Genomic DNA, 12,195 nt, shown 5'->3' with positions numbered 1-12,195 from the left:
CCGTATGGTCCTCCAGGCTCCTCTTGTCCACAGAATTTTTCAGGCAAAAATACTAGAGTGGATTGCCATTTTCCTCCTCTGGAGGAACTTTCCGACCTAGGAGTCAAACCTGCGTCTCCTACATTGGCAGGCAATTCTGCCACCAGAGCCACCTGGGAATCCCAACAATTGTTAAACAATATGTATTAACTACAAAGCCCTTGACGACAGAGAAGTGATTTAACATCCTGGACAGTCCTAGGCTTCAGTGGAAGAATATGAGGAACTGCATGGGCCCAAGATGGCGTCAGTTATGCCAGCAGCTATACTCTGGTCAGCTTTGATTTTGTACTGGCCACTGGAAGAGAGCTCCAGGAAGACTTTGGGATGCTCCTTGTATGGGAAACAAGAGTGTCAGGCTCAGGAGGGGCCTCAGTGCTGGGGTGGTGAGGCAGTTGTGGTCACAGTGGGTCCCTCCTAGGAGCAAGCACACTCGAGCTCATACAAATAAACATCTTCTTTGCAGGTCTGACCCCCCTGGAAGGAACCCCGGACACCTTGACTAGCTTCCAGCAGGTTTATCTCTGGAAAGGTGAGCTCTGTGGTGGGGAGGGTGGTGAGCAAGACACCCATCACAGGAGAACATGTGGCCCTACTTCTCATTCATGGGGCACTCTGCTCCCCAGAAAGAAAATGTAGAGATTTACTGTCCAAGTGAGTACCCTGTGTGGAGAGCAGGGCCTCAATTCTCATCAGATACCAAAGTGTAAAACAAAAGTGAAAAGTGTGGAAAGTCAAGGAGGGATGAAGCACTGGGTCCTGTGAGATCAAGTTCACTGACCACAAGGTGTCCTTGTCAGTAGGATGGGAGCTCTGAGGACACCACACCCTACAGGAAGCCTTTCTCCTGGGGGACTCAGACCCAGGTGCCTCCTTCCTGGGGCTCAGTCATCTCTCTCATCATGTTAGACTCACCCCACATGCCTTCCACAGTCCCTGACTCTGAGTAGGCACTTGGTCAATGTTCATAAACTCAAAGGAGGACAAACAAAGCAGTAAAGAATCCATCTGACAATGCAGGAGACATGGATTTGTTCCCTGGGTTGGGAAGATCCCCTGGAGAAGGAAATGACAACCCACTCCAGTATTCTTGCCTGGAGAATTCAATGGACAGAGGAGTCTTGTGGCCTTCAGTCCATGGGATTGCAAAGAGTTGGACATAACTGAGTGACTGAGCATGAACAACTTTTATAATATTGTATATAACTATACTTCAATTAAAAAAAATAAAAAATAAAATTCTTTTAAATAACTTGCTAGCTGGTGGAAAATTAAGGACTTGCTTTTCCCCAGGACATTTGCTCCACTAAACAGAAGCATCCCAAGGCCCACCTAAAACCCAGTTCCCCCATCATGGAAGCCCTGTTACTGACTTGGGAGTTTATTTAACTCTTTTGAATTTCATTTCATCTACTCTCCACCTGCCTATTCTGGAATAAGTTATTTCAAGTCTCTGAGTGTCAGTTTCCTCTAGGGTAAAATGTAAATCTTACTCCTTACCTTCATGGAGTCTTGGGAAGACCAATGTTTATGAACATACTCTGTTAACTCTGGAGGATTTTGCAAATGTTGATAATTTCAGTGTCAAGGATAATAATAGTTCTCTATGGAGAAGTTGGTTGATGTTCCATAAAAAGCCAAAGAATGCAGAACTATGCCACTGGATTTTTTCAGATCTTATTGGGGCCCCTGGCTGTGGACCATGACGATTTCTCACACCGTCATTATCATTTGTTGACCAGAAGAATGCCTCCCCTTTCCTCCCAAATATTAGAACAGTAATCCCTTTTTCTCTTCTAGATTCTGACATGGGGTCTCGGTCTGAGTCTCTGGGTTGCAGAAGAGTCATGGAACCAAGGCCAGCATCTCCATCAGAAACAGGTACCCACGCCAAACTTCTTGATTTACCTGGGGGTCTGGCTGTGGAGACGAGATGGCGATGCCAAGGGTTTGATCTGTGAATGGACCCATGATGGGTAAGCTGGAACTTTCAAGTCTGGGGCTGAGCAGAGCTGAGAGCTGTCTTCACAGATGAAGGCTGCCATTTGGGAGGGAGATGGAAATTCCACGTGGCTTCGGAAGACAGAGGGCGAATCAGTGGTTCACATTTACAAAGAGGAAGATTTGACTCCTCAACTTCCTAACTGTGGGGTGGGCTGCTGCAGTCGGGACAGACAAGTCACATGAGTCTGCAGGGAGATTGGCCAGAAATGTCGTGAGCAAGAGTCCTGCCTTAGTGAAAAGTTGAGCCAGATGGCTCCCAGGTTTGCTCCCCAACAGAGATTCTAAGACTTTGCAACTCCATAATTTTTAGGACTTTCTGGGACCTACTGAACTTTTCTTGCTTTACCAGACTCCCAGCCATATTGACTTCAAATCGGCTCTGGGGTCATTGAGCCTGCAAGTATGAGAATGTGTGTGTGTGTACGCGCACATGCGTATGTGAGAGAGAAAGAGTCAGAAAGAGAGAGAGACAGAGAGATTGGCCACGAGATAAAGCCAAAGGAAGTTGACTCGCCCTTTCTTTTTCAGATTTGACAACAGGCCTTTTCTCCCCTGTGGACCTTAACCAGGTCATTGTCGATCAAAACCTATCCCTGCCCAGCCAGCAACACTGGCTTTTCAAACACTTATTTTCACTTCAGCAGGCAAACCTGTGGTGCCTTTCTCGTGAGTATCTTAGCCCTCATCCGCCTTCTTCTCCACCCTGTGGTTAGGCAACACAGGCCTAGTTTAACAATTCTTGAGACATAGACAAATTCAATAGCATAACTCAGAGATCCCTTCAGTATTATTGTCGTGAGTGATACAGAAGACAGAGCATAACCACATCTTCAGGAGCTAACTGTGCAGTCAGTATCTACTCTGCTCCCAGAACCTGTCATCCAGTCATCCATCCATCCATCCATCTGTCCAACAGTCCATCCATCCATCTATCCAACAGTCCGTCCATCCATTCATCTATTAATCCATCCATCCATCCATCTATCCAACAGTCCATCCATCCATCCATCCACCCATCCATCCATCCATCCACCTATCCATCCATCCATCTATCCATCCATCCATCCATCCAACAGTCCATTCATCCATCTATCCAACAATCCATCCATCCATCCATCCATCCAACAGTCCATTCATCTATTTATCCAACAATCCATCCATCCATTCATCTATTAATCCATCCACCCATCCATCTATCTATCCAACAATCCATCCATCTATCCATCCATCCATCTATCCAACAGTCCATCCATCCATCCATCCATCCACCTATCCATCCATCCATCTATCCATCCATCCATCTATCCAACAGTCCATTCATCTATTTATCCAACAATCCATCCATCCATTCATCTATTAATCCATCCATCCATCTATCTAACCAACAATCCATCCATCCATCCATCCATCTATCCAACAGTCCATCCATCCATCTATCCAACAGTCCATCCATCCATCAATTCACCTATTAATCCATCCACCCATCCATCTATTCATCCATCCATCCATCCATCCATCTGTCCAACAATCCATCCATCCATTCATCCATCTATTCTCTACCCAATAGGTGTGTCCTGTGTTGAGTATGTGCTATGTTCTAGGCTCTGTGTTTGACCTTGGGGATGAGAAAATAAAAAGTGAATCAGTCATACCCCTCCCTCTCAAGGAGCTCACATGTACCAGAGCAAAGTTGGACACGAGAGTGGGAGCAGGGGAGACTGTTCACAGCGTCACCAAGTTTTACATCCTATTGTCTGTAGTCTGAGACCCTGACTGCCTCTGAGATGGTCCTGGGCAGACTCAATGGAATCTCACCCTCTCTCCTCCCATATTGCTGAGTTTACAGCTGACTCCTCACCCTCCCTGTTTTCCAGCTGGCAGAACCCTAGTATTTTTCTTGAGCCTTCCAGACTGGACAGCCTCTACTGACTTGGGCCTCAGCCCTTCCTGGGAGGAAATCCCCACAGGGCATTTCTTCCCAGAAGATCCTGCAGGGATAACCCTCCCCCGCCAGCCTCCCAGGGACTAACATGCAACTTCTGTCTTGCCGGTAGGCTGTGTTGGAGAGCCCTCTTTCTGTCAGCTGGCAGAGGTAACGGACAGTGAACCCTTGTACTTCACCTGCACCCTCTACCCGGAGGCCCAGGTGTGTGATGATATCCTGGAGTCCAGTCCCAAGGGCTGCAGGCTGATCCTGCCCCGAAGGCCAAGTGCCCTCTACAGGAAGAAAGGTGGGCGCGTGGTTGGATCATCCCAAACTGCATTCTCAGTGGGCTGCCAACTCTGTGGTTTTAGAAATATCCTGATCAGCTCTTCTTCTTTTCTAAAGGAAGTTGCCCAGGCTTCTTGTAGAGATGCAGAGGCATTTAGAAATGTATCAGATTGACCAGAGTGAAGCAGCTTGCTCTGGTCTCCACTGCTCTTATAAATCATGTTTATTGCGTATAGCAGTTGGAATTCCCATTGGCTGTTTATCAGAGAAAATCCCAACAGCTGTGGCTTCAACAAGACAGAAGTTGATTTTACCCTCTGGGAACATCAGTGATACTCTGGGGAGAGGGATTCACCTTGCACAGTTTTCACTTCTTCCGTGATGTGATCTTCCACTTACTGTTCTGTTTTCTTTGCTGGAAGCCTTTCTCAGGTATCTGGTGACCCTTGATTTTCCACTTCAATGTAAGAGAGGGGCCCAGAAGCTAATTGGGAAGCTCTGAGTGTGTGGTGGGAGCATGTTGACCTTGGCTTTCTTTGTAGGATGACCTAGTTGGGTTGCCCTTTGGGGAATCCTTCACATCTATGTGGACTTCCTTGGTGGCTTGGATGGTAAAGAATCTGTCTGCAATACAGAAGACCTGGCTTCGATCCCTTCGTTGGGAAGATCCCCTGAAGAAGGAAATGGCAACCCACTCCAGTATTCTTGCCTGGAGAATCCCATGGACAGAGGAGCCTGGCGGGCTACAGTCCACAGGGTCACAAAGAGTTGAACATGACTGAGCGACGAACACTTTCACATCTTTGTGTCTAGGCTCTTCCTCCAGAGGAATCTTGTACAATATCTGGCCTGGGGGCATGAGCCAGCTTGTGGTTTAGATGCCAAACAAGGTTGGAAAAATGAAGGAGTCTGAATATTCACTACTTAGACTAACTGGAAAAAAAATTCTCTGGCTTCAGCACAGTCCTCTCTGCACTGTAGTCCACTCTGGTGCCCCTGAGAGACCTCACTTTTGTACAGTGGGAAGGGGAAGTTGTTGGAAAAAGAGAAGACCTCTGGAGACATACCTGCTTCTTTAAAAGACTTCCAGGCCATTCTGCATCAGTACTGTGGATACATAAACCTTTCAAGACTCCAGAAGATGTGTGTGTGTATGTGTGTGTGTGCTCAGTCATGTCTGACTCTTTGTGACCCCATGGACTGTAGCCTAGGGCCTTCCCAGGTAGCACTAGTGGTAAAGAACCCACCTGCCAATGCAGGAGATATAAGAGACACAGTTCGATCCCTGGGTCAGGAAGACCCCCTGGAGGAGGCCATGGCAGCCCACTCCAGTGTTCCTGCCTGGAGAATCCCATGGACAGAGGAGCCTGGCTGGTGACGGTCCACAGGGTCACATAGCATCGGACACGACTGAAGCAACTTAGCACACATGGACTGTAGCCTGCCGGGCTCCTCTGTCCATGGGATTTTCCAGACGATATACTGGAGTGTTGCCATTTCCTGTTCCAAGGATCTTCCTGACCCTGGGATTGAACCCTTGTCTGCTGCATCTCCTAAACTGGCAGGCAGATTCTTTACCACTGAGCCACCTGGGAAGCCCCACAGGTGTATAGGGTTGCTTCTTCCCACAGAAAAGTCAATAATTCAGCCTTCTTAGGTTTATTAGGTCAATTTTTCCTCCTCTGTGTTTTTTCTAGCTTCCAAAATTTGTCGTTCTGCCCGATCTATTCTTTTCTGCCTTGTGGGTGTATGCCTCTATAAAAATCCCTTTACTGTGATTTTAGTGAGATTTGGGGGGAGAACGGAGAGTGCGTCTATGGTTTTAATGTGCTATCTCTAATCAGAAGCTCTCAGGACGGGTTTGTGTACTTTGCCCCCTGCAGGAGTATTTTTCTGGCTACAGTGTGTCTCCCCTTAAATAATAAGACGTCTTTCTTCCTCTGTGTAGTTGTGCTGCAAGACAGAGTGAAGAATTTTTACACTCGCCTGCCGTTCCAAACACTGACGGGGATTTCCGTCAGAAACAAAGTGCCTATGTCTGACAAATCCATTTCCAGTGGGTAAGCTCCTTTCATTCATTCCTGCCCTCTACAATACTTATTATGAAGACCCCTCTATTTTCATAAAGAAGGTGATATAATATCAGTTAAAGAAACAGCATTAAAAACTGCAAAACGCAAAGCAAAGGGTGAAAAAGTAATAAATAGGCAACATGTGGGAGACCTGGGCTCTATCCCTGGGTTGGGAAGATCCTGGAGAAGGGAAAGGCCATCCACTCCAGTATTCTGGCCTAGAGAATTCCATGGACTATACAGTCTATGGGGTCGCAAAGAGTCTGACACGACTGAGGGACTTTCACTATTCATTTTAATGACTAAGGTGGCTAAAGTCAGCGACTAATAATCAACACAACATTTAGCCCTGAACCTAAGGTCAGCTGATGCAAAAGGGGAACTTGACCTGTTTTTTTTTTTCTTTTAATCAATTAATACAAATTTTTAAGCATTGAAATAAACTTGATTAGCAAAGTCTCCCTGCTGCATTCAGAACCCGGAGAGCAAGCAGAATTTTTTACAGGGTCAGAGGCATATAAGGACTTTAATTTTTTATTTAAAAATGTATCCTGTGCGACCTCCCTGGTGATACAGTGGTGAAGACTCTGCACTCCCAGCGCAGGGGGCATGGATTCGATTGCTCGTCGGGGAACTAAGATCCCACATGCAACACACTGCAGCTGAAAAAAAAAAAAATTAAGAAAATTTTAAAAATATATTTTGTTATTGATTTAATTAGCTATAAGTTAGTTGTTTTCATTGAACATGACTAGTGTTTCTCTCCACTAGTCTGTGAATCTCACCTATCAGAACCACCAGGAGGGCTTCTTACTACCTGCGGTCCTGGGTCCTACCCTGGACCTCCCGAATCAGCATTTACAGGGGGCTCAGGAATGTGAATTTCAACTAAGTTCTCCCTGTAGAAGTTAGAATTTGAGAGTCTTTGATCTATGAACTATGGATCTACAAAGTGTTGTTGATATATGGAACTATGCCCTGCTGCTGGCATTTAAGATTGGCTTTCGAAAACGGAGATTAAAAGATGATAAAAGATATCTGGCTGGGCACTGCCCATGCTGATGGGAGTTGGGAAGAAAGGGAGGGTGGAAAACGGGGATCTGCCTGGCCCTGGTTGGGGGTTGTAGGAGCAGAGCTTGTGTGTCTGGACTCAGGGAAGAGTTGTCACAGAGAGATGGCCCCCAGAAGTCAGAATGACAACGATTCAGCCCACCTCAAGGATCCCGTCCTGCACACACCTTCAGGACTCCTCTTTCTCCTCTTCTGCCAGCTTCTTCGAATGTGAGCGATTGTGTGACGTGGACCCGTGCTGCACCAGCTTTGGCTTTCTGAACGTCTCTCAGTTAAAAGGTAACGGTGATAACAACTCCTTCTGTAAAGTACCCAGCACTTTACAGTCTAGAAACATGTCCACATTCATGTTGTTGTTTAGTCACTCAGTCGTGTCTGACTCTTTTGTGACCCCATGGTCTGTAGCCCACCAGGCTCCTCTGTCCATGGGATTTCCCAGGCAAGAATCCTGGAGTGGATTGCTGTCTCCTTCTCCAGGGGAACTTCCTGACCCAGGGATCGAACTTGCATCTCCTGCGTTGGCAGACAGGTGGATTCTTTACCATCTGAGCCACCAGGGAAGCCCTGTGCACATCTATGGTCTGATCTAATCCACAGCGTCTCCTTGTGGGGGCTTGAGAAGGGGCAAGTAAGTGACTGGTAAATGTGGTAGCTGGGGCAGGGCTGCTGGTCCAGTATCCAGTCAACTGGACACCACTTCCGCCTGACCCAAGCAGCCTTCTTGCCATGGCTCACTGAATTGTCTTCTGCTTGCTTTTCAAGACCTGGGTCAGGTAGCTTGGTGGGCTGAACTTGGAATTCCTCCATATGATCTGCATTTGAAACTTGATTCTGTCACATTTCATTCACGAATGATTCTGGATGAACCACCGAGTCTCTCTGAGTCTCAGTTTCCTCATCTGTAAATAGAGATACAAGTGCTAGCCTCCTCATAGGCTTCTGTGAGGACGAGCAGTATGATGCATACAGAGCCTTAGCACAGCTCTGGGCGCATGAAGGATGCTTGACAAGTGTGTGTTGCCCCCTCCACCATGTTCTTAGACCAGAAACTCACTAAGGTAGCAGGGTTTTCATCAGTGGCTAAGATCATCCCTGGAACAGGGTGCTTCACCCCACATGTCTGCCGAAGGATGAGTTTGCAGAGTTTCTCTCATTCAGTTAGAGTCTCCCATCATGATCATTTCCCTGGTCCTGGTTACTTTTTGCTCTAGGAGGAGAGGTGACATGCCTAACTCTAAACAGCTTGGGCCTTCAGACGTGCAGCGAGGAATATGGAGGGGTCTGGCGCATTCTGGACTGTGGCTCCCCAGACACTGAGGTCTATACCTATCCCTTCGGATGGTACCAGAAGCCTGGTAAGTGACCTGTCCTGAACAGCTACACAGTTATTGCTCAGTGCCCCTGGGGAGTGGACATTATTTCCTCCATTTTAAGATGAAGAGAGTATGGTGCAGAAAGTGGAAGTTATTTGACACAAGCCACACAGCCAGCAGGAAGCAGAGTCAGGTCATAAACCCAGCTCTGACGACTCCAAACTTCTCTCTTCCCCTTTCATGCTGCGCCTGGTGGGTCTCCCACATCACACGAGCTATTGGATGTGAAACTGTCTAGACGCACTGTCTGGCTGGTTTTCCCCCAGCTCAAGTCAACTGGCCATAGAGGCAATTGACTAATAAATTGAAAAAATAAAACTGATTAATAAACTAATAAATGAAATCAATGGTAGATTGGCCGCGTGTTCCAGAACCATGTCCAACCCTAGAGACCTGGGATTGGGCTCCTTGGTGGAATCTGGTCCTTGACACTTAAACACGAGACACTAATCCTGAGACATTTTGTCACTGCAGAGAAGATTTTTTTGGAGTTGGTTGTTACCAGGCTGAGTGAAATCCTCTTTGCTCCCTCCTTGAGCATCCTGTGTTCTGAGTTCACTCTATTTATGACTTTTATCTTCACATCTTGACGTATTTTAAGAAAAACATCAGGACTGTATGATGAAATAGCCTCAGTGGGTTTTTATGCATGTGTACTAAGTTGCTCAGTTGTGTCCGGCTCTTTGCGACCCCATGGACTGCAGCCCAGAAGGCGCCTCTGTCCATGGGATTCTGTATGCAAGAATACTGGGTGGGTTCCTATGCCTTCCTCCAGGGGATCTTCCCCACCCAGGGATCAAACCCATGTCTCCTGTAGCTCCCGCATTGCAGGTGGATTCTTTACTGCTGGGCCCCAGGGGAAGCCCTGGGTTTCGGGGAGGAGGGGTAATGTGCCATATAGAGGAGTCTTTGACTAACTCAGAGAGGTTGGGGCATGAACACCTGCCTAGGTTGGTGGCTCCGCAGGAGATCCAAAGCCAGCTCTGGGTATTTAGGGCCTTCAGAACTGAACTCTCACCGCTGAATGCCTCCTTGCCCATCCGTCCTCTCTCACCTCTTCCATCTCCTCACCCTACCTCCCAAAGGCTGGAAAATGTCATTTTTCATCTTTCCATTGTGCAGGGAAGGGCTGGGTAAAAAGAAGCTAAGACATAATTCATTTGTTCAGAAATATGGGACTCAGACCAGTGTTACAACATCTTGGCAGGAGTTGGCCAGGAAAAGTATTCAAGGTGGTTATGTCCCAACTCTTTTCCATCTGTTGTGTTTCTTTTTATCTGACTGCAGAGACTATTAGCTTTTTATGACATATATTTCACAGGGTCAGTCTGAGGACTCAGGAGTTCTGACCAGGGCATTGACCGAGCATCAGCTGTGCCCCGGGGGGTCTCTGGTTTTCTAAATCCAGCCTCTGTTCTTTGGGGTCTTCTCGTGTGTGTGCCTGGCTGAATGCAAGCACTTTACAAGTGTTATCCCATTTAATCCTTACAACCTCTGTTAGATGAGGAAACAGGTCCATGGAGGCTAAGTCACTTTACCAAGGTCATACAGAGCAGGTAAATGATGGAATTTGGACTCAGGATAGTTGGACTTTGTAAAAAAGAACCAGGTCCAAATAACCAAATGATATGGCTATGTTCAGCTATGTGACATATTCACTATGATGTAATGGCTGAGTATGTATATGATATGATTCCTATCCTCCGGGTGCTCAACTTAAGGAATAATTGATGTTGTTGCTGTTTAATTGCTCAGTTGTGTCCGACCCTTTGTGACCCCCTGGACTGTAGCCTGCTAGGCTCCTCTGTCCTTGGGTTTTCCCAGGTGAGAATACTGGTGTGGGTTGGCCATTTCCTTCTCCAGGGGATCTTCCTGACCCAGGGATCCAAACCACATCTCTTGTGGATTCTTCACCACTGAGCCACCTGGGAAATCCTAAGGAGCAATTGCAGACTGTAACTAAATAAGCCATTTAGTGCTGGATTGTTCATATCTTAAGTTTAGAAGTTTTGAAACTCTTTTGAGTGTCCATACTGAGTCATCCATTGTGCTGGGCAATAGGAAATGTGAAATTAATAAGATGTAGTCATTTTTCTTATTATAGATGCTCACATCCTAGTAAGGAGGTCGTGGGTGTCTGTGATTAACTGTAGCGTCCCAGACTCAGGACTGGAACAGACAGGCGTAAGTTGTTGTGGGAATACAGGAACAAGATACTAGCTCTGCTTCCGAGAGGTGGAGCTCCACTACTGACAGCCTCCTGCAAGCCCTCTTTCATGCTTCAGGGACCACTCCCTGTAGGTTCTGGTCTGCTGGCCTGGAGCCGCCCTCACAGGCAGCTTTCCACACTGCACACTGTCTGTTTTCAGTGCTTGGGTGAGTGGGGTGAAAGATTTTAAAATGCCACAATGGCATCAGTTTCTCAGGACCTCTGGCTGGAAAACACCCTGAGATGTGCATGGCTGAAGGCCATTCTGGTGTGAGTGGCTCTGAATCTCCAATTTCAAAAGAGTGGAAGGAAGAGGTCTGGCTGACACAGAGTTTTGGTGACCTGGTATGACCCATGGCTCCCATCAGAGCAACACCAGGTTCTTACCAGTCCATCTTTCTCCCTTAAGTCATCTTCATCAGAAGCGGGTGGTGGGGTAGGTCTTAAGACTTGATGAATGATCTCCTCCTAAGCCCTAGGCAGAGAAAAGGAGTATTATTCAAGGAAACTGGTTCCATTAATTAGACTGTTCTCGTAGTTCAGTCACACCGATCCAGGACAAAGTCACCTTTTGATTTGTGATACAGTTTGAGCCAAAACACAGTCAGTCATCTTCTGGATTCTGAACCTTAGTATGGCCTTGTATTCTGCTTTCTGTTGTAGATAAAACTGCACCAGTGTAACTCTGGAAAACCCAACAAACAAGCTGACATCTTGTCATCCCATCCTCATCTTCCTGTTAGACAGTCATGCACAGTCATAGGAAGAAGGGGCCCTGCAGGAGCAGGGAGGCTGCACAGAGGGTCCTGTGCCATGAAGGGTGACTCTCAGTCAGCACTGGCACAGGAAACATGGTTTTTACAAAGGAATTCTTGCAAAGAATTTCTGTAATAGATTTTGCCCTGGCTTCAAATCCATGGCTTGGTCGTGTAGCATCCTGCCATCTATGGTTTTGGCCGGGGAGGGTGTCATGACCTTGAGCACTGACCTCTGAGAGCAGGTACTTCAGGGGAGAGTGAGATTCCTCCTGAGATACTGCTGGGGGTACCCTGTCATCAAACTCAGGGAGGCAGAGACAAGAGGGGTGTACAGTGAGGCAGGGAATGTGGTCAAGGACCTCAGGGCAGAAACCCAAACCCAGAGAGAGAGATGACGGATGGACAGAGCGAGACAAAGATAGATGATGATAGATCTCTGGGAAGATAGATAAACAGA

The 12,195-nt window shown here is 47.0% G+C and overlaps 1 protein-coding gene across 1 annotated transcript in view; it reads left to right on the top strand.

Moving 5' to 3' along the window:
• Nucleotides 1–12,195, top strand: part of TG (thyroglobulin) — a 240,814-nt gene that overhangs the window by 76,659 nt on the left and 151,960 nt on the right. Inside the window, exons 28-34 of the mRNA XM_055431976.2 lie at nucleotides 506–571; nucleotides 1,840–1,920; nucleotides 2,572–2,709; nucleotides 4,098–4,274; nucleotides 6,204–6,315; nucleotides 7,598–7,677; nucleotides 8,610–8,753. Coding sequence (XP_055287951.2) covers nucleotides 506–571; nucleotides 1,840–1,920; nucleotides 2,572–2,709; nucleotides 4,098–4,274; nucleotides 6,204–6,315; nucleotides 7,598–7,677; nucleotides 8,610–8,753 — 798 coding nt within the window. The remainder of the gene's footprint in view (nucleotides 1–505; nucleotides 572–1,839; nucleotides 1,921–2,571; nucleotides 2,710–4,097; nucleotides 4,275–6,203; nucleotides 6,316–7,597; nucleotides 7,678–8,609; nucleotides 8,754–12,195) is intronic.

This window comes from Moschus berezovskii, chromosome 16 (assembly GCF_049115385.1).
Source record: "Moschus berezovskii isolate FMDL1 chromosome 16, NW_MosBer_1.0, whole genome shotgun sequence".
Lineage (NCBI taxonomy): Eukaryota > Metazoa > Chordata > Mammalia > Artiodactyla > Moschidae > Moschus > Moschus berezovskii.
The sequence above is the reverse complement of the archived record's forward strand: the minus strand, read 5'-3'. Positions and strand labels throughout refer to the sequence as shown.